The sequence below is a fragment of the Schistocerca gregaria genome, chromosome 7 (genome assembly GCF_023897955.1).
Source record: "Schistocerca gregaria isolate iqSchGreg1 chromosome 7, iqSchGreg1.2, whole genome shotgun sequence".
NCBI classification, from domain to species: Eukaryota; Metazoa; Arthropoda; class Insecta; order Orthoptera; family Acrididae; genus Schistocerca; species Schistocerca gregaria.
The window spans coordinates 309,328,247-309,351,259 of NC_064926.1; the positions used below are offsets into that span (position 1 = coordinate 309,328,247).

Here is a 23,013-nt window from a genome sequence, read left to right on the forward strand (position 1 = left end):
CTCAACGACGCACCTGGGTGCAGGAATGGCAAAACGTCATTTTTTTCGGATGAATCCAGGTTCTTTTTACAGCATCATGATGGTCGCATCCATGTTTGGCGACCTCGCGCTGAACGCACATTGGAAGCGTGTATTCGTCATCGCCATACTGGCGTGTCACCGGGTATAATGGTATGGGGTGCCACTGGTTACACGTCTCGGCCTCCTTTTCTTCGCATTGACGGCACTTTGAACAGTGGACGTTTCATTTCAGATGTGTTACGACCCGTGGCTCTACCCTTCATTAGATCCCTGCGAAACCCTACATTTCAGCAGGATCATGCACGACCGCATGTTGCAGGTCCTGTACGGGCCTTTCTGGATACAGAAAATGTTCGACTGCGGCCCTGGCCAGCACATTCTCCAGATCTCTCACCAATTGAAAACGTCTGGTCAATGGTGGCCGAGCAATTGGCTCGTCTCAATAAGCCATCCACTACTCTTGATGAACTGTGGTATCGTGTTGAAGCTGCATGGGCAGCTGTACCTGTACACGCCATCCAAGCTGTGTTTGACTCAATGCCCAGGCGTATCATGGCCATTATTACGGCCAGAGGTGGTTTTTCTGGGTAATGATTTCTCAGGATCTACGCATCCAAATTGCGTGAAAATGTAATCACATGCCAGTGCTAGTATAATATATTTGTCCAATGAATACCCGTTTATCATCTGCAATTTTTCTTGGTGTAGCAATTTTAATGGCCAGTAGTGTATACATTTGTCCGACAGAACAGACCCAAATGGTGATGACGCGGCTGGTGCCGAAGCGGTTATGACAACCGCTGATATGAAGCGGTAAATCCGGTCACGAGTCCCGGTCCGGCAACAAATTTTCAACTTTCACCATTGCATCACCATACTGCCGTCTGCGGATGGAAGTCGCTAGTTGCCCCCTCCCCCCAACCCTCCCCTTCTTTCCCCACGCTCTCTTTCACATAAATAAAACAATTGTGGCTCCTGCCCAGTATGAAGTGAATGCTGTTATTCGATTTCTTCATGTCGAGGAGTTCCGCCTGATTACATGCAGGCCACATAACGTACCTGTCATGTGTGACAGCAAAGTGTGGTAGTGATGCAGGAATTTTGAAGCAGGACGTACAGACGTTGATGGGGCATGCAAGTATTTGATCGCCTCCTATACAGCCGGTACTGGGCGCCATCAGATTTTCATCTCTTTGGCACAGTCAACGAGCAGTGGACCAAAACGGAGAATTAGAAGTTAGCACAGGTGGTCTTCTGTTACGAGGGTGTACTATAAATGAGTAAAACAGACTGACGACAAAGTAGAGAAGTGTTTGGAATATCTAACTAACAAGGGGAGGTCGCCAATTGTGCTATTGACATTCGATTCATACCGCGCATAATAAAAGCTCATGGCCAGACGTATAATGTGGCAAAGCACCAAGATGCACTTCTTAGCCGTTGTCGAGAAAATCGACAGTTAAAAGAAACTGTTGAGGTGAAATAGTCATACTGTGCCTTGTGTTCTTTTAATCGTCGCAGTGTGTGGCTTTTTGTGTGTGCTACTTTTAAACAGTTTTTTATCTCCATTTTACAGTCACCCCGTTTTTTGTCTATTGCCTTCCATGATGTTCCCCTTTTTTATATCTATGTTCACCATATTCTCTCCTCTGTTATTTTTAAATGTCTTCTATTGTTTGTTCTATGTCTTTCGGCTGAAGAGCAGCGCATATGCTGCTGCCAGCCGGCCCCGATGGGGAATTGAAATACAATAAAGAAAAAAAAAACCTAGTCCAGTCAGTCTGGTACTCGCTCTGGATTTCGTTTCTATGTCGGCGGTACTGCGTTCTGTTCGTTGCTAGTTGTTGACATTTGCCTGGCTCTGGTTCCGAGTGGATTTGCGTTTGGTGTTTGGTGCTGTGGTATCCACAAGCCTGCATTGTTTATCTCTTCCTTGTTGTCTTGCTCATAGTCGGTCGCGGTGGGTTTTTGTCAGTTGTCGTTGGTCTGTCGTCCGACTCGTCCTGTGTTTACCCAGTGGTGCGTGCTCCACCACCGGCGGCTTCCCCACCTGGCGGCTCCGATCCGAAGCCCAAGGCGTTCCCGCAATTGCTTTTGGTTACTACGCTCTTGTCTACGCAGCCCCGGTACCAAATGTAGAGACTCTTCGTGCTCGTATTGTGGACGGCTGTGATACAATACGCCATTCTCCTGGGCTGCATCAGAGCATCAGGGATTCCATGCGACGGAGGGTGGATGCATGTATCCTCGCTAACGGAGGACATTTTGAACATTTCCTGTAACAAAGTGTTTGAAGACACGCTGGTACGTTCTGTTGCTGTGTGTTTCCATTCCATGATTAATGTGATTTGAAGAGACGTAATAAAACGAACTCTAACATGGAAAGTAAGAGTTTCCGGACACATGTGCACGTAACATATTTTCTTTCTTTGTGTGTGAGGAATGTTTCCTGAAAGTTTGGCCGTACCTTTTTGTAACGCCCTGTATGTTGCTGAGTACGGGGCTCTGCAGGTCATCAGTGACACAGGTCCGCGCGTCTTGTAGCCGGTCCTGACAGTAGCCACAGCTCCTCGAACCTCCTTCTCTGTTTTTTGCAGACAATGGATCTGCTCTTTGATGTCCCATCTGCGTTGGCCCGGTCGCAGTGTTGGCGGCTGCTGTTGGCAGTCTGGCTGTTGGCCAGTGTGTCGGCGTCCAGTCCGATGCAGTGCAAGTGCTGGAACGAAAAAGCCGCCACGTACCGCTGTGTTGGCTGCTCACGCCTGCCACTGAACGTACCGACGGACGTGTCCCGCCTCAGAATGGCCGGAAACCGCGTCTCTAACATCCACTTCGTCTCGTCCAGACTGGCGCACCTCAAAGCCATCTACCTGAACAACAACAGCATCACGTCTCTCTACACTTCGGACCTGTGTCCCCTGAAGAGGATGATGGTGCTGGATCTATCAGCCAACAAGTGAGTACCACTGATTCATCTTACTTAAACTCACCCTTGTAGATACCTGTCATGCCCCCATATTTTTTTTTAGAAAGACTATGGATGGTATTCTTTGCTAATTCGTGAGTGCTCAATTTGAAAAGTAAATCAATTTTTAGCTGTCGCGCTCAGTTTTCTCGTTGCGTTCCACCTTCTGTCTGTGGAATTAGTTGAAAAAGGTGCAAAATCTTCTGGGGCCCATCTTCGAAGAGGCGGTTAGAAGAAAAGAGGTGTAGGTGACAAATTCATGATCTGCGAAAATGGTCTCCAAAGTCTGTATCAGATTCAAATTTCTATGTTCATTTTTTACGTTGCCTGCAATAGCCACAAAATACAGTGGTTATTAATTATGCAATGTCAGTGAATTAAATTGAGAATGATGTAGTCAGTACTTTTTGTACGACTAATCTGCTTGCCACTTACACCCTTCTGCCTCTAACGATGTCACTTACATACCTTTTACCCTCATTAATGTCAGGTTTGGAATGAATCACAAAAACATAATGTAATATTTTGTCCCATTTTAATCTATTACATTAATCCAAACACAAAACTTTTATTGAGAATATGTACAATAAAGTGGAAAGGGAAATGAACAAACAGTGTTCCATCCATACAAATTACAAAATACAAGTATATGTATGTGTATATTTATATATGTATGTTCCAAATCTCCCTCTAAACCACTGCGCCGATTTCAATCAAACTTGGTAAAACCATCACTTACTGTGTGTTAAGAATCACTGTGGGGGTGAAGAAGCAGTTTATCTCATGAAGTTCGAATACCCATTGTGTATTAAATGGGGAACCTAAAAACGACGGAGAGGCTTCGTCCCGCCATAGCTCTCCGTGGTTTACAGCCCCACAGTAGGCCACAGCAGTCTACCCACCCCACCGCCGCCTCCCCAGTACACATCCAGCAAACTAATCACTCAACAATCTACCTTTCCTCTGGTCCTCAGCAACGTACTCACACAAGCAAATTCCACTTTCTCTTCATCTCCATTACCTCAAACCACATGCCCTAGAAATATCAACATGTTACCTGTTCCGGATGCCAGGATCCACGCCGAAGTTTGTATTATACCGGATATACAGGGTGCTACGTAACAAGTGGTGCAAATTGATACAATACTAGCAGAAAGAAAGTCTCTCAAGGGGAACCAACCACAGGTCGCTCTCTGATACAGTCTAAACTTCTCAGGGTGAAAGTACGGCGAAAATAAAGAGAACTATATTTCGGCCTAGGTGCCAACTCTCAGTAGCTTGCATGAAAATGACGGTCAAAGTTTCGACGCCACATCGTCAAGCCGCCCGAGCGATGTAAAATGAAGTGAAGCGCTGGCGCAGTGTAAAAATGCACAAAGTCTCATTGTAATACCTGTGTTCAAATCCATTCGTACGTTTCCTTTTTTTCTTTTGGTGTCCTGGAAGTAAATGACATCAATTTTTTTTTGTTATATCATGAAATGCAACGAAATTATTGGCCAGTCGGGCGACAAGTGAAAATTTGTGTCAGAGAAGGACCTCGAACCGTGATTTACCGCTTTACACGAGCGGTCGCCTTAACCACTTCGGGTATCCGAGCGCCATAAGGGCTGGGGTTTGGTCGCACTAAGAGACTGCTCACCAGGCCGAGGTCGTACCTTCAAACGACAATCACCTGTGTGCAGGCAGAATCTGCTCTCAACGCTCAAGATTAGTGCACACCATTCCATCTTCCATGTGTTCCTCTGATGGCACCAGTCGCGCTGTGCACGTCGATGGTGCAGCGTGAGTGGAAGACGGGATAGAGGTGTGCCGGTAATCCCACTGCTAACAAGTAGTTCACAGTAGTTCGAGTTGACATGTCTGGGCTCACAAGCCCTCTTACCTATGCTGTGGCAGCTGTAGGATCTGCTGCTGCTGTCTGGCCGCTGTGGCCGAGCGGTTCTAGGCGCTTCAGTCCGGAACCACGATGCTGCTACAGTGGCAGGTTCGAATCCTGCCTCGGGCATGGATGTGTGTGATGTCCTTAGGTTAGTTAGGTTTAAGTAGTTCTAAGAAGAGGGGACTGATGACCTCTGATGTTAAGTTCCATAGTGCTTAGAACCATTTGAACCTCTTTTTTTTCTGCTACTGCTGTCCTTGCAATACGACGATCCTGGCGGGCGTTGTCTTGCGCGAATGTCTGGAATCTCGCCTAGGGGTGTGAGAATATTCACTTGATCACTGATACCAGCATCGTCGCACAACTGACGGAGCACGTCCTAGGTGTGTGGCAATTCTTCGAAAGGACCGTCCCGTCACTCAGTAAGCCACAATTTGAGCCCTTTCAAACTCACTCGTTTGGTACGGTTCACTTCTTGCTTCGCATGTGAACCATCAATTAGGCCGGTTCACAAACAACAACTCAAGTACACATGTTATTCCAAAAACGATATCGTGGAAGTAGGGGCCAGGGGGTGAAACAACACACACTGCTACGATTATATTTTTATTTTAAAGGGTTTCTCAATAAAAAATTTTAAGTCTGGCATTTTAACAAAAAAAAAAATTCAAAAACAATTTCGAATAGCTGACAAATTTTCTTTATGAAAAGGAGATTGCCAGGTATGACGTTAACAACTTCTCAACAGTAGGTTATATATATATATATATATATATATATATATATATATATATATATATATATATATATATATATATGACAACAGTTAAAAAACTCTTTTAAATAGCTGGCAAATTTTCTCTATGTAAAGGATATAAAAGGTATGACGTTAACATCTTCCCAATCATAAGATTTTAAACTTGTTATATCTATGAGAGAACAATTCCTTTAAAAAAACACCTTTAAGTAGCTAGTTTGTACTAAAACTAAAATAGTTGCCGGTGAGGGAGTGACACGTGTAAAGGGGCCCAGATCACAGTAGGCGGGATATTTATTGGTGGTCTACAGGGCCACAGCAGATCAGCCCCAAAATTTCCATTACAAGACACCACCTCTCAGAATTACCCAAAATCAGAAGATGTAGCAAGGGCGGTGCCTGCACAGACTACGAACCACAGAGACATACGACACTGACCCTAAGTCACTCAATCTAGGTGTGAATGAAACGGCCGACCAAGAAGCAATTACCATGTTCCCACGGACAGGCAAACAAAAACTGTGGTGGGAAGACCCCAACAAAACCACTGGTGAAGAAACTCACACACTTCACTAGAACTTGAAAAAACCCCTTCTCACACTCCACCACAGCGCAGGGAACACGTTGCACTTCCATATGATCAGCCAGAGCCAGAGCCAACCGCTGTCAGTGGTTTCAACTGCCGATAAGAAGACATACGTACCGCGTGCTGATCTCCTGCACCACTGCTTCTAAGCTTCATGAGCCACGTACATTCGGGTAAGGCAGACTTAGCCCCTGACAGCCAAGAGTTTGGGCAAAGCACGTGGCGAGCAGTTGACGACCCCCAACGACAGGGCCCCGCTCGCGCCACCACCTCTCTCGGTCACCGCCCAGTATGTACTCCCCGATCGTGACGCGACCTTATACTTGCTCCACCTCCCGCCAGAGGGCAGTAGCGATCCAAAAAGCGCGCCAAACCGCAAGCGCCACCGCAAACACTATACGCGAGGCGAAAGCACTCCGTCTGGCGCGTTTCTCGAGGAGCCGGACACAACTACGGCTCAACACGTTTGCACCACAATGAGCCTTCTTTATGTGAGCATTCCCTATTAAAGCGCAGACACAGATGGCGCTCTCGTAGCTCTGCCACTACGATATCTGTTAGCGGGCGACGTTTAAGTCATTATCAGCACATCTACTGTCCCTCAGGTGGCATATGCCGTCATCAGATGAAAATCGATGTCGTCTTTCCAGGTGTACACCATGAATTACTGCGCTGGGAAAGCGTATCCGTGTATTCATTCTGGAGATGGGACTCGTATTTTAAATTCGTAAACTTGTTGTTGTTGTTGTTGTGGTCTTCAGTCCTGAGACTGGTTTGATGCTACTCTATCCTGTGCAAGCTTCTTCATTTCCCAGTACTTACTGCACCCTACATCCTTCTGAATCTGCTTACAGTGTTTATCTATTGGTCTCCCTCTACGATTTCTACTCTCCACTCTGCCCTCAAGTACTAAATTGGTGATCCCTTGATGCCTCAGAACATGTCCTACCAACCGATCCCTTCTTCTAGTCAAGTTGTGCCACAAACTCCTATTCTCCCCAATTCTATTCAATACCTCCTCATTACTTACGTGATCCACCCATCTAATCTTCAGCATTCTTCTGTAGCATCACATTTCGAAAGCTTCTATTCTCTTCTTCTCTAAACTATTTATCGTCCATGTTTCACTTTCACACGTGGCTACACTTCATACAAGTACTTTCAGAAACGACTTCCTGACACTTAAATCTATACTCGATGTTAACAAATTTCTCTTCTTCAGAAACGCTTTCCTTGCCATTGCCAGTCTACTTTTTATATCCTCTCTACTTCGACCATCATCAGTTATTTTGCTCCCGAAATAGCAAAACTCCTTTACTACTTTAAGTGTCTCATTTCTTAATCTAATTCCCTCAGCATCACCCGGCTTATGTCGACTACATTCCATTATCCTCGTTTAGCTTTTGTTGATGTTCATCTTATACCCTTCTTTCAACACACTGTCCATTCCGTTCAACTACTCTTCCAAGTACTTAGCTGTCAATGTCATTGGCGAACCTCAAAGTTTTTATTTCTTCTCCCTGGATTTTAATACCTACTCCGAATTTTTCTTTTGTTTCCTTTACTGCTTGCTCAATACACAGGTTGAATAACATTGGGGATAGGCTACAACCCTGTCTCACTCCCTTCCCAACCATTGCTTCCCTTTTTATACCCCTCGACTCTTATAACTGCCACCTGGTATCTGTACAAATTGTAAATAGCCTTTCGCTTCCTGTATATTACCCCTGCCACCTTCATAATTTGAAAGAGAGTATTCCAGTCAACATTGTCAAAAGCTTTCTCTAAGGCTACAAATGCATCGCCTCACGTGTTCCAACATTTCTACGGAATCAACCAGTCAAATTTACCAAACTAATAAAATTGAAAAACTGCCTTATGCAGACCCACAGAGAGACTCAGTAGGTGCCAGAGGAAAAGTGGGCAGGCCAGCCTATTTCATGGCAAAGCGCAGGACCGTGACTGTTTCGCCATTTAAGCGCACGATACCGTTGCAAAAGTTGTATCAGGAGCCTACATTTCGATAGTTAAAGGGCGAATGAAGCTAACATTGTCAAACGTTACGAGCAAATTTGATACTGCATGTACTGTCTACCTTCCCATTATATGAGTACTATTCGTAGATTAACTTACGATCGACTCTTTTTTAAAAACAGGTAACTTTTTTGTAAGCAATCTGCACTTACATGTGCACATTACCTCTCCACACAGTTGCCATCCAAAGTCAAACATTTGTCGTACCGTGGCACCAGCTTCATTATACCTCCATCAAAGGGTGGTGTCGTCCGGTGCTTCAGCCAGTTCAGCATCCTTGACCTCACAGTCGATCGTGAAGTACTGAGTAGCATGCCGCGTCTTCATCTTGGGGAGGAGATGAAAGTCCCTTTGCGCTATGTCAGGGCATCAGAACAGATGTTGGAAAGTATCCCAGCCAAGAAGTCTGAGATTTCCTTTAATTCGGTTCGCAGTAAAGGTCGCACATTGTCGTGAAGCAGCTTAATTCCTTCGGCAATCATCGCACGCCGCTTTTTTTTTTTTTTTTTTTTTAACTAAGGAGTTTTGCAAGTATGTCGCAGTAAACCTATGACGTCACAGTATTCTCACGCCTTACTCTCACGAAATCTGTTGCCAAAGTTCCTTTACGATTAAAAAAAATTGTAACCCTGTTTTCAGTTTGACAGCGTCTCTTTGAATTTTTTGGGCTTATCGGGAGAAAGAGTTTACATACAGCATCCAAGACTCATCGCTAGTCACAATTCTGCTATGGAATTCCTGCTGCCCTTCCTCGTAGAGTTAAAAGAATATCAAAGCCGAACCCATTCTTTCAGTTTTGAGATCATCGCTCAGTCATGTTGGTACCCACCATGCCGAAAACTTGTGTTAACCTAATCTCTGTGTGATACTGTTGAAAAGGATTTTCCTCGAAATCTAAGGCACATCTTGATAAAGTTCGGAAATTGTTAATCGTAGCCTCGGATGCACAATTTCGTCAGTATGTTCATTAGTCACCAGTGAATGTCTTTCTCGACCACTTTCATCAAGAAAAATGTGTGCGATGAGTCTTGAATTTTTTACAGTTCTCTCTCAAGACACCATCAAACGCCGGCCCCCATAAACAGTATAAAACTGACAACGAATCTTGGTAGTACTGACTTTTTCTGCTGCGGGAAGTGAATGACGGAACATACCTAACAACCGTCGGGATTGCTTACACACTGGCAAATGCCACAGCGAACTGAAAGAAGCACCTTGAACCTTCAAAGTCACCTCTTCCATCTACGCTAATGTGATGAAGCTATGAGAATATTTAACACGCAATTGGAGGTTAATTTATAAATAGCCTTCGTACGAAATCTCACGCTTTTTACTGCCGCATTGTAGTGAGTGTATTCTCAGTATCCTAGACTGTTCTCTTTCATTGTCAGCTAAAAAAACTCTTTCTTTCCTTTTGCAGCCTGAAATCTTTTGATGAAGATAGCATCGCTTGCAACAACAACCTGACGAGGCTGGTCCTGGATGACAATCCACAAATCCAGCTGGTTGCCCTTCGCAGCCAGTCACTGAAAAGCCTCTCCCTGCAGAACTGTGCGCTCACCAGTTTCGGCCCACAACTGCTGAGGCATCTTCAGAAGCTGCGTGAGTTGGATCTACGCGGCAATCACGCTCTACCTTGTGATCAAGTTACGCAGGACCTCCGCAAATACTGGCCGCGTCTCAGCGTATACTGCGACGTTCAAACAAGTGCCACAAAAAATACCAGCACCGGCGCCACCACCACTGCTAGCAATGCACGCCTTCCACCACACTCACAAAATGACATTGTCCAAAAGATCCAGTTAGTTGCCCCCATTCCAGTAGTACCCCTTGTTTTAATACTGGCGGTTGTATTAGCAGCTGTCCTCTTCAGTTTATGTAAGAGGTCTGGCCATAACTGTCGGCCAGGCGTCGAGTCTGGAGACGGAAGGCTGCTCGAAGAACCTTGTTGAAAGCTGTCGACCTGTCCGACATTCGAGCTACCTCCCCTAAGAATGCCTTTGTGGTCCTGATCGGCCGTAGAGACGAGTTGTCCTCTCCTCGCACTCGATCATCCAGTGTCACCTCGAACGCAGTGGCGCACGCGCTACAGGAGAGTACACTGTGCTGGAAGGGAGAGCCAGTGCGGTTTCCTGTGCTCTCAGTCCGGCTCCCGGGTACCGCCGGGTGGGGTTTTCCGTGGTTTTACTCACCAACAAATACATCAGAACGCACTTCGCCCAGTCCACGGACGTCCTCTCCCACATGTCGCTCCGAACACCGAGCAAACGAAGTGCGCACCACGCGGTATCCGTACCAACATGCTCCAAAAACTCCTACTCCTACTCCTTTTCAAGGCCCTGCAGTCTCGGTCGGTCTGACCACATCAGCTCGGTTGAGATCTCGTATGTCCCGGTGCGAAGGTCTGCCCAGTTATATGGCCAACGAGATCTCGGTCATAGTGGAAATATTGTCAAGGGTGGGTGAGGGGACAGGCAGACCTGCACTGCACTCGGTGCTCAGTCTGTAGACATGACGCGTCGCGGTATGCGTGTAGTGCATGCCGATCCTTGCACCGTGGTGGAAGAGAAACGTCGTGTCAACACCAGCCGCGACTGTCTCGCCTTCAGCTGGCACCCATTGACAGGCTACACTTTCAGAAACCGCTAGTTAAGTCCTATACAGTCCTGAACCATTCCCTAGCCTGCAGTGCTGACTGTGGTGGTGCACATGTATCCAAATCGTAGCTGAGGGGCTAACCGGCCGACCATCTGCCATCAACTAAAATGTGCATCGAGGGATTCCTGACTAATCCGAAGACCGCTTGCCGCTGCGGCTCCAACAACTAAAACGAATAAGAGTATCCAGTGTGTAGACTAGCGTGTCGTGGTGCACGCAGAACCTTGCACCGTGGTGGAAGAGCAAATCCGTGTCAACACAACCACGACTGTCTCGCCTACAGCTGGCTACACTTCTCAAGACCGGGTCTTCAGCAACAGTTCACCAGTAAGTTATATCGAAGATATCTCCACTGACGCAACTATCCACTCCTCTGTCCTGCAGAAAAACCACTGACTCGTTCTGCACCAGTTGACTTGTTTTTTTTTTCTTCTTGCAGTGATTGCCTTCGGTCCAAAGAGTGATTTTGTGCTGCCCCCACACTTGTCTACCGTACATAACTCTCTTCATATCTGAGTAATTATCGCAGCTTCAATCCTTTTGAACTTGCTTACAGCAGTACAGCCTTGGTTCTATCTAGAATTTTTACTTCAACCCTCCTCCCCCTCCCTCAACCCTCCACCCCCAGCTTCCACCAATATTTCCCTCAGATACCCTACTGACTGTTCCTAGATGCATCAGGAAGTGTCCAATCACCTGATCCCTTCTTTTAGTCGCCGGCCAGGGTGGCTGAGCGGTTCTAGGCGCTACATCCTGGAACCGCGCGACCGCTACGTTCGCAGGTTCGAATCCTGCCTCGGGCACGGATGTGTGTGATGTCCTAAGGTTAGTTAGGTTCAAGTAGTTCTAAGTTCTAGGGGACTGATGACCTCAGAAGTTAAGTCCCATAGTGCTCAAAGCCATTTTAACCTTCTTTTAGTCAAGTCAGGCAATATATTCGTTTTCGCCATATTCTAACTATTCCTCTTCATTAATTAATCGACCTACTCATCTAATCTTCAACATTCTTCTGCAGCGTTACATTCATACACCTTCTATTGTCATCTTGTCTATAACGAATTTATACACATTTTAATTCTGCACATGGCTGCAGTCCAGACAAGTACCTCCAGAAAAGGCTTCTTAACATTCAAATTTACATTGCGGTGAAAAAGTCATGGGGAACTTTTTATTTCTTGTCGGACCTCCTTTTACCCTGTGTAGTCCAACAATTCGACATGGCATGGACTCAACAAGTCGATGGAAGTTCAAAAATGGCTCTGAGCACTATGGCAGTTAACATCTGAGGTCATCAGTCCCCTAGACTTAGAACTGCTTAAACCTAACTAACCTAAGGACGTCACACACACCCATGCCCGAGGCAGGATTCGAACCTGCGACCGTAGCAGCAGCGCGGTTCCGGTCTGAAGCGCCTAGAACCGTTCGGCCACAACGGCCAGCTCGATGGAAGTTCCCTGCAGAAATATTGAACCATGCTGCAGTTATAGCAGTCTATAATTGCGAAAGTGTTGCAGCAGCAGGATTTTGTCCATGAACTGACCTCTCGATATGTCCCAGAAATTTTCGATGGGGTTAATGTCAGTCGATCAGGATGACCAAATAATTCTCTATAATTGTCCAGATTATTCTTCAAACCAATCTACATCTACAACTACATCCATACTCCGCAAGCCACCTGACGGTGTGTGGCGGAGGGTACCTTGAGTAGCTCTATCGGTTCTCCCTTCTATTCCAGTCTCGTATTGTTCTTGGAAAGAAAGATTGTCGGTATGCCTCTGTGTGGGCTCTAATCTCTCTGATTTTTATCCTCATAGTCTCTTTGCGAGATATACGTAGGAGGGAGCAATATACTGCTTGACTCTTCGGTGAAGGTATGTTCTCGAAACTTCAACAAAAGCCCGTACAGAGCTACTGAGCGTCTCTCTTGCAGAGTCTTCCAATGGAGTTTATCTATCATATCCGTAACGCTTTGGCGATTACTAAATGATCCTGTAACGAAGCGCACTGCTCTCCGTTGGATCTTCTCTATCTCTTCTATCAACCCTACCTGGTACGGATCCCACACCGGTGAGCAGTATTCAAGCAGTGGACGAACACGTGTACTGTTACCTACTGTGGCTCTGTGACATTACGGATTGCCATCCACAAAAGTTCTATCGTTGTATGGGAACGGAAAGTCCATGAATGGCTGCGGATATTGTCCAAGCAGCCGAACATAACTATTTCCCGTCAATAATCTGGGCAGTCTGACAGAGAACCCAGTCCATTCCATGTAAATACAACCATTATGGTGCCACAACCAGCTTGCACATTGCCTTGATGACAGCTTGGATCCATGGCTTCGTGCGATTTGTGCACACTCGAACCCTACTGTCAGCTCTTACCAACGGAAATCGGGACTCTTATGACCAGGCCACGGTTTTCCAGTCCTCTAGGGTTCCGCCGATATGGTCTAAACCCAGGAGAGGCGCTGCAGTCGATGTTGTGCCGATAGCAAAGGCACTCGCAACGGTCGTCTGTTGCCATAGCAAATTAACGCCAAATTTGGCCGTATTGTCCTAACGGATGAGTTCGTCATGCGTCCCACTATGATTTCACGCTGTCTGTTACGACTGACAACTCTACGCAAACACCGCTGCTCTCGGTAACTAAGTGAAGACCGTTGGCCACTGCGTTGTACCTGGTGAGAGGTACTGGCTAAAATTAGGTATTCTCCCAAACACACTTGACACTGTCAACCACGAAACATTGAACTCCCTGACGATTTCCGAAGATGAATTTCCCTTGCGTCTAGCAGCAACTAACATTCCGCGTTCAAAGTCTGCTAATTCTCGCCGTGTGGCAATAATCATTTCCGAAACCTTTCCACAAGATTCATCTGAGTACAAATGTTAGCTCCAGCACTGCCCTTTCATACCTCTTGTGCGAGATACTACCGCCATCTGTATAAGAGCATACCGCTATCCCACGATTTTTGTCACCTCATTTTACGTCCAATGTTTAGAAATTCTTGTTTTCCAGAAATGTCTTTTGTGGTGCAGTCAATCTGCATGCTATATCCTCGTTATTTCAGCCATAATCACTTTTAGTGTCTCACTTCCTAATCTAATTCCCTCGGCATTGCCTCATTTAATTTGTTTACATTCCATTAGTGTTATTGTACTTTTGATGATGCTCATCTTATAGTCTCTTTCCAGTACACTATCCATTCCATTCAACTGGTCTTCCAAGAACTTTCTGCCTCAGATAATTACGATACCATATATTAAACGTCAAAGTTTTCAATTCTTCTCCTTGAAGCATTGTGCCTTTTCCAAATTTATCCTAACCTTGCTTCAAATTTTGGAAACACAGTTCATTCACATTTGCACGAGTAGAGCTCGAGGCGTCGAATCGAGTGCAGCCCTCAGTTGCCTCAGAAGTATCTGTTTTTATACAGCATTTAGTTTATCCTTCGTTGTCACATGCTTCTATGAAGTAGCGAAGAGTACATTTGTGTGTAACTGTGATGACTAGTGTTTAGTAACTTTTCTGTATTACGTGAGCTGACGTTATAGCATAGTGATATCTGAATGCATCAGGCGCGTGCTTGGTTTAGGATTATATTTATTTATTTATTGTTTATTTAGCCTGAACACATTAGGTCCTCAAGACACTGTCTTGCATATGACCAGGAACAACACATACAAAACGTACTACAGAACAATCACAGTAATAATAATTTGCCTTCTTAACAGAAATAATAATAATGGTAAAATAATGGTAGCATTAAGAATTATATTATTAGTTTAGCACTTTTGGAGCCTTGTTTGTTACTAGAAGTGTAAGAGATGGTGGAAGAGGAGAACACTGAAGTGAACGTGACAGTTGTTGCTAGAAAAGGACAGAATTTCAATAGAGAACTCTGTAGACAAGTGGAGAGAAAGGTGGTGGGAGACGGAGGTTTGACGAGAGTGAGCTGCAAGAAGAGATAGCTATTGTAGCAGAAGGTGGGTCATTAACTGAATTTTGAAGTCTGAATCAATTTTAATGTCTCTAATATTTTGAGGAAGATTGTTCCAAAGTCGGGTTCCTTATACAGAAAATGATTTAGATAACAAGGCAATGTGTGTAGTCGTACAGAGGGGATTTTACTTTGTTGGGAACAAGTATTTCGGCTGTGTTGTTCAGCTAGTACTGTAAAGGTTGAAGATAAATAGAAAGTAGTGCAATGATTGAGAAGACGATGAAGCAAACACTGGGTACGATAATTTCTACGCTTAACAGTACATAGCCAGGATGGCCGTTGATAGGCAGAGCTAATTAGTCGAAGTAGCGTGCCTCACAAATGTATCATACACAGGTCCTCGACGAAGTGAGCTCTCATATGAAAGTCCTTGGTGGATAGGATCACCATAATCAACGATGCAGGGTATTTGCGATTCTACGAGTTTCTTTTTTAAGCTCGAGAGGAAATACTTTATGTACTGTCTATAAATAAGAACGTAAATTAAAGATGGAGGGGGTCTGTGAGTCTTGTGGACGGATGCAGCTTAAACTGGCGATTGTCCAGGAACTGTTGGAAACTGTGCTGGACATGTTTGACGGGCTTGAGATAGCTGTGATGATCTGGGGTGGCTTCGAGACACCCGAGACGAAACTTTTGGTACTTCTCGTGCTTATATCGTCTGCTGGGGACCCTGATAACGCAGTGCCTTCCGATATGGTCGACATGGCCGATCCGCGTTCACCTGAGTGTGGATGGCGGACAGTGGTGGGGTCATGAATCTCTGGCCAGAAGACGAAAGTGGATAGTGGCCACAAGGCTGTCCCTTACACCTTAAAAATAGGTCTGAGGTCTTGTCCACTGCTGAAACTACATCTCACCCTCTGGACGCCTCGTCTGTTGGGACTGGGGCTGATCGTCGTGAGGGACTGGACAAGAAAAGAGGTTGGGTGTGATGGTCACTGAGAGCTCCAACGTTATGCGGGAGACGGAGCCTCATTGGGAAGTAGGTGGCAGTTCGGGAGGAAGTTCAGTGTCCATTCTGTTTGCCTTGCAGGGGATCTCGTCCAAAGCTACTGTCAACAGCTATTGAGCGTGCAGCTGGCTGCAGGTAGTAGCAAGTGTTGGCAGGGATGATGCCTACCGCTTAAATTTAGAGGCTATCCTCTGTATCTGCAGATGGCGAACTGCATTGGTCAACTTAGCTGGCCTTGCACCTTCGATGGAAGTAGAGCTAGCATATCTCAGCATCGTTCCCAGAACCAACTGCAGTCCTCTGTTTTGGAGCCGAATGAGGCGCTCAAATAACAGATTGAGGCAATTCAGTGGCGATCTGCGGTGAGGATTTCTCGACCTCTGCTATGTGGTTGAGAAACGTATTACCCCTTTTAATAGGTCATGGGTACAATACATGTAGGAAGCAGCTACTAGGGTAACAGAGTAAGTGTGTTGGAAAGAACGGGCCTTTTAAGATAGAGAAAACCCTCCAGAGACCTGATAATATGCTCCGATTTCACAGAGGAAAAATATGAACTCTATTAATTACAAAGTATAGTATTCGTATTGGCAGATAGAAGAAAAAGAGTGTTAATAGAGTATTAGTTAACTGAAGAGCCTCCTTGGTGAGGTTCTTATAAACGCTGGTAATAGAAGCGTCCTATAAGCAGCTGTTAATAGCAATGAAATTTTAAATTACAATTGCAGTTATATCGGAAACGTAAGGTGGACGCTGAACATGTGGGTGTATTTGTAACTGTATTTTTAACAACACGGTAGTATTTGATGAGGTTAGCACAGAACCCGACTGCGAAACTGTTTGGAAGAAGATAAAATGGTGCCAAGCTCGCGTATTTTTGCTCAACGTAGATGAAGATATGGAGCCATATTAAAACGTTCAATAATTCTAAGCATGTTGTACATTACAATGAATACAGGTGGTACAGCAGCAGAAAGTAATAAGCAAGGCAAATAATTGAATTTTTGGCGATAAATATTGATTAGACTTAAAAAGGTAAGAAACTTTGTTCTAAGCTTTTTTGCTCTAAGAATAGTTGTTAACTTTGAGAATATGGAGGTAATTAAGTTAAGTGTCTTTGCTCATTTTCTTTCACTGATCTTATGTGCGATAATACTTTCGGTAAATTTTCTGTTACACAGGCAGTATATGCAGTAAAGAAGAAAGTAATTATAACAATGGGACATGCATTATAAATATTTATTCAGGCAATAGTAAATGCTCGCAATAGCCTCGCAGTAGATCTGTTCTCAAACAAAATTTAATACTAACAATACATTCCTTTATAAAAACAGTTTATTTTAAGGACAGTTGCCATTCAGAGAATTTGGCATTTAACTGCACTTTCACTTGATGAAATTCGCCGTGAGCAATCCATCTCAATTTGAGAAGAATTGCGATATTCCCAACTACAACAGCAGAAGTTACTTGCCATGTATATCAACTTTCTGATATGTAGTAACGAAAATTTAATCATAAAATTATTTCTTCTGGGCAACTCCTTCTATTCCATGGACGAATTTGTATTTAAAAACTGATTGCCTATAAGGAAACCAGTTTTAGTGTAGATACATAATTATGTCTAAAATATGTTTATTAACCTTGAATTAGTGCAGTATGCCATTTAGAAACTTGAAAACTGCTAGTATTTAGCCAGATACTGAAACTAATCATGTATGCATATCCTGTGAACTGATTAACATCGTTCAGTGATATATGAAACATGTAACTAAGTAACAAGCACAAGTAGAATATTAGAAAATTAAGAAATTGAAAAAATCGGTCAAATGTTTGTGAAATGATTAGTCTAAAAGTAAGAAAGAAAATAGAATAGAGAAACATTTGACACACCTCGTTTGCTGTACAGGATTTCGGTCATTATTCAAAAGCACTTCGAATGTTTTATTTATTACTTCTGGGCAAACCATCTCACACAAAATTTGACTGCTTTTCCAAGCATTCCTTTTTTCCAAGATTTGTTTGCAAAGCGTTTTCTTATGGACATCTTATTTGCTTTCCTAGCGTCTTTTGTTATCTAATCGACCTGGATTTAGCACTTGATTATCAGAAAGCAAATTTTGGCAGTTAAGTAACACACCAATGTAACTTTCTATACCCAAAATAGACAGGCCTTGAAAAGATAAACTGTTTGACATCCCATTTGTCTTCCTAGTGTCTGCTGTTCTCGAAATGTCACAAACTTAGTACCCGATTCGAAGGAAACCGTTTTAGAAATCAAATATCACGCTGATACACTGATGCAACTTTTCTTACACAAAATACTACACCTTGAAGAAATGAACTTTTTGTCTCCTCATTTACGTAGCGCCGGCCCCTGTGGCCGAGTGGTTCTAGGCACTTCAGTCCGCAACCGCGCTGCTGCTACGGTCGCAGGTTCGAATCGTCCCTCGGGCATGGATCTGTGTGATGTTCTTAGGTTAGTTAGGTTTAAGTAGTTCTACGTCTAGGGGCTGATGACCTCAGACGGTTAAGTCCCATAGTGCTTTGAGCCATTTGAGCCATTTACGTAGCTGTTCGTGAAGTATTTCAGTTTTCCGACGTATTATTAGTTAACTTTTTCTTAGTTACACTGATTACTTTCAAGCAATTAAAAATGTTTTCAAGTCAAGACCTCACACTGGTTAATTTGATACTCCGTTTGTCCATTTCCCACTCTTCATTTGGCTGGTAAAATTCGAACGGAATCTTGTTTTCGCTTCTCTCAAACATCCGAAAAAAATATGATTTCCACTATTCTCTCTCTTAAATTTGGTTAGAAAAGACATTAATTACGCTGCTTGATAGTCAATACACACAAAAAATAGGTTTAAAGGATAGCAGAGTGTACTATGGTATCAAACTGAAATCATCCTTTCTTGATAGTGACTTTGACAACGTAGGCGTGTTTCACAGCAGAAATAACTAACCGTTACGTAGCACAAGTATTTTATATTTTGTAAATATGCGTCCGTATCAAATAAGAACTGCTCTTGGGGCATGACATGTTATAGGCCTTTATAATGGAGCCGTGATAACAACACGGTTCCACATTGAAGCCGATTTGTGACGCTACAGTGGACTTTTTTTGTGTTTTCCTGTCACCTGAGTAAATATCTTTGGACGGAGTGTCCTACCAGACGAATTTGAGGCTTCTCGATTGAGTGGGCACATAAAAATACATTTTAGACAACATTTTGTTTGAAGAAGTTATCCGTTTCCCTTTCACACTGAACATCGTGTAAGACGTTCCATCATTAGGTTGATTCCAGCCATACATCATAAATAAAAATTGGATGTATCTCTAGATACAACAGAGAAATGGCACCAGAGGACTCTATAGGGAAATTTTACGTGCAGGGTGATTACGTGTTGGTGACACAACCATTCTGAAAAATAAATTGATGGAGAAGGGCAAATGAGTTTTCAGGTCGGAAACTCTGGTCTGGAAATGAATGAGTCAAACTTCGCAAGCGAATATTAGGAAAGATTATGTTAAATGATGCTTTATTGGAAGTCTGCTTGTGTGATTGGATATAAAATACGATATCGTTTTGGGTGGGGGGGGGGGGGGGATATGTTTACACTGAATCTAAATGCAGGTGTTGTACACGGAATATGATATTAATAAACAGCGATGAGGTGAAGAGAAAAAATGTTTATAATTGTGTACTAAAAATCATCTGATCAAGAGGACTGATTAAAGTCGAGTGGGGATAATATACTTCAAAATGGATTCCAAAATTTGGGAGAGGGATTCTGCTGATGTTGCCCAGAATTGAGATGTGGAGGGTACAGAGTCGGAATGGGGGGGGGGGGGAGGGTTATATGTTGGTTAGGTAGCACCACACCATACAGAGCCACACTTAGCACTTGTTGATATCTCAGAAACGAATCCATTCCAGGGAAAATCGCTAGCTACCACAAGAAACAAGATGATATAATCAGAACAGGATTGTAGACTAAGGTAAAGTGCTATCGCAAGACATGTTCCGCAAAACAGTATCCAAAATATGTAACTAGGAAAAGTTCTGAAAACCAAATGGTTCAAATGGCTCTGAGCACTATTGGACTCAACTGCTGTGGTCATTAGAACCCTAGAACTTAGAACTACTTAAACCTAACTAACCTAAGGACATCACACACATCCATGCCCGAGGCAGGATTCGAACCTGCGACCGTAGCAGTCGCACGGTTCCTGACTGCGCGCCTAGGACCGCGAGACCACCGCGGCCGGCTCTGAAAACCAACTTACACGTTTAAAATAGCAGCAAAACTGGTAACTTTATTCCCTTAACACAAACCAGTTGTTAAGAGACTGGTTGTTTTTAATACCACACCTAGATGTCAGACTTAAACTCATTGTGACCATAAGGGAAATGGTCTACAAAAATCACTGCATTGCAAATACAAACAGTGGTTCTACTTTGCCGCAAAATTCGATATTCTTCATATTTTCAGACTGTCACACTTGTTGATTCCCATTAGAGTTTCAGTTTCAGTTGACAGTGAGATTTCAAACATCTGACAAAATAGCGACATACACTCCTGGAAATGGAAAAAAGAACACATTGAACCGGTGTGTCAGACCCACCATACTTGCTCCGGACACTGCGAGAGGGCTGTACAAGCAATGATCACACGCACGGCACAGCGGACACACCAGGAACCGCGGTGTTGGCCGTCGAATGACGCTAGCTGCGCAGCATTTGTGCACCGCCGCCGTCGGTGTCAGCCAGTTTGCCGTGGCATATGGAGCTCCATCGCAGTCTTTAACACTGGTAGCATGCCGCGACAGCGTGGACGTGAACCGTATGTACAGTTGACGCACTTCGAGCGAGGGCGTATATATAGTGGGCATGCGGGAGGCCGGGTGGACGTACCGCCGAATTGCTCAACACGTGGGGCGTGAGGAGACGTGTCGTCTTCAGCGATGAGAGTCGCTTCTGCCTTGGTGCCAATGATGGCCGTATGCGTGTTTGGCGCCGTGCAGGTGAGCGCCACAATCAGGACTGCATACGACCGAGGCACACAGGGCCAACACCCGGCATCATGGTGTGGGGAGCGATCTCCTACACTGGCCGTACACCTCTGGTGATCGTCGAGGGGACACTGAATAGTGCACGGTACATCCAAACCGTCATCGAACCCATCGTTCTACCATTCCTAGACCGGCAAGGGAACTTGCTGTTCCAACAGGACAATGCACGTCCGCATGTATCCCGTGCCACCCAACGTGCTCAAGAAGGTGTAAGTCAACTACCGTGGCCAGCAAAATCTCCGGATCTGTCCCCCATTGAGCATGTTTGGGACTGGATGAAGCGTCGTCTCACGCGGTCTGCACGTCCAGCACGAACGCTGGTCCAACTGAGGCGCCAGGTGGAAATGGCATGGCAAGCCGTTCCACAGGACTACATCCAGCATCTCTACGATCGTCTCCATGGGAGAATAGCAGCCTGCATTGCTGCGAAAGGTGGATATACACTGTACTAGTGCCGACATTGTGCATGCTCTGTTGCCTGTGTCTATGTTCCTGTGGTTCTGTCAGTGTGATCATGTGATGTATCTGACCCCAGGAATGTGTCAATAAAGTTTCCCCTTCCTGGGACAATGAATTCACGGTGTTCTTATTTCAATTTCCAGGAGTGGATTTCAGTATTCTCTATTGTCTGTCTCTTTCAGATGTCACTAAATGACCTTCAGTATTTTCTCATCTGGACGTATTCTCTTCTAGTTGCATTTATTGCATTTTGTATGCAACGTTGTCTTGTACTGGAGAGGAATTAAGTCGCACTTGGTCATAGAATCGACTTACAGGTGTTACGTGCAATGTAAGAGAACAGTATAGTTCTCCGAACAACAGATTTATTCTTTGGTATTTTGTGTTTCAGGTGGACTGTCGATCCATGGTCTCTCTCCGGCCGCGGTCTTCGCAGCGCGTGCGTTACTGCAAATAAACAAAAAATTCCAAAAATTTCTAGCCTTTACTTTTTTACTTAATTTTCCCTTCCATCTCTAATTATCTGTTATTTCCCTTTCCATTGACCTCCATGCGTCTTGTATTTCTTTACACGTGCTTGAAATCAACAGAACAGACGAGAATATGCAAAAACCTCGCTATTTCACATTGACCCGCAAATGAATGTGATCAGCAGGCAGAGAACGGTAAATCTTGTCCAGTGATTGCAGCTGTAGGAAGAAATGTTTTATTCTAAAATACTTATCAACTATATGACCACTGAGGACGCTGAATGTAGCTGCAGTTCTGAGATGAAGACACAGAAGCGGACATCGTGGCGGGTCACAACAAACCTGAGAGAAGACTGATGAAAAACAGTATCATATCATAATAAAGTTCATCTTGCTAGAGCATACACACACACACACACACACACACACACACACATATATATATATATATATATATATATATATATATATATATATATATATATATATATATATATATATATATATATATATATATGGTGTTACAAAAAGGTACGGCCAAAATTTCAGGAAACACCCCTTACAAAAAAATGAAGAAAAGATGTTATGTGAACTTGTGTCCGGAAACGCTTAATTTCTATGAGAGCTCATTTTAGCTTGTTCTTCCACCTACGCTCAATGGAGCACGTTAGCATGATTTCGCACGGGATACTCTACCTGTGCTGCTAGAACATGTGCCTTTACAAGTACGGTACAACATGTGGTTCATGCACGATGGAGCTCCTGCACATTTCAGTCGAAGTGTTCGTACGCTTCTCAACAACAAATTCGGTGACCGATGGATTGGTAGAGGCGGACTAGTTCCATGGCCTCCACGCTCTCCTGACCTCAACCCTCTTGACTTTCATTTATGGGGACATTTGAAAACTCTTATCGACGTAACACCGTTAACAAATGTAGAGACTGTTCGTGACGTATTGTGGACAGCTGTGATACAATACGCCATTTTCAAGGGCTGCATCAGGGATTCCATGCGACGGAGGGTGGATGCATGTATCCTCGCTAACGGAGGACATTTTGAACATTTCCAGTAACAAAGTGTTTGAAGGCACGCTGGTACGTTCTGTTGCTGTGTGTTTCCATTCCATGATTAATGTGATTTGA

At 44.2% G+C, this 23,013-nt stretch overlaps 1 protein-coding gene across 1 annotated transcript in view; it reads left to right on the forward strand.

Annotated features, from left to right (window-relative positions):
• LOC126281743 (reticulon-4 receptor-like) overlaps nucleotides 1–21,874 on the forward strand; it is a 37,201-nt gene extending 15,327 nt beyond the window's left edge. Inside the window, exons 2-4 of the mRNA XM_049980930.1 lie at nucleotides 2,619–2,977; nucleotides 9,666–11,230; nucleotides 21,792–21,874. Of these exons, the coding sequence (XP_049836887.1) occupies nucleotides 2,619–2,977; nucleotides 9,666–10,197 (891 nt within the window). The 3' untranslated portion in view covers nucleotides 10,198–11,230; nucleotides 21,792–21,874. The remainder of the gene's footprint in view (nucleotides 1–2,618; nucleotides 2,978–9,665; nucleotides 11,231–21,791) is intronic.
• The last annotated feature ends 1,139 nt before the right edge of the window (nucleotides 21,875–23,013 follow it).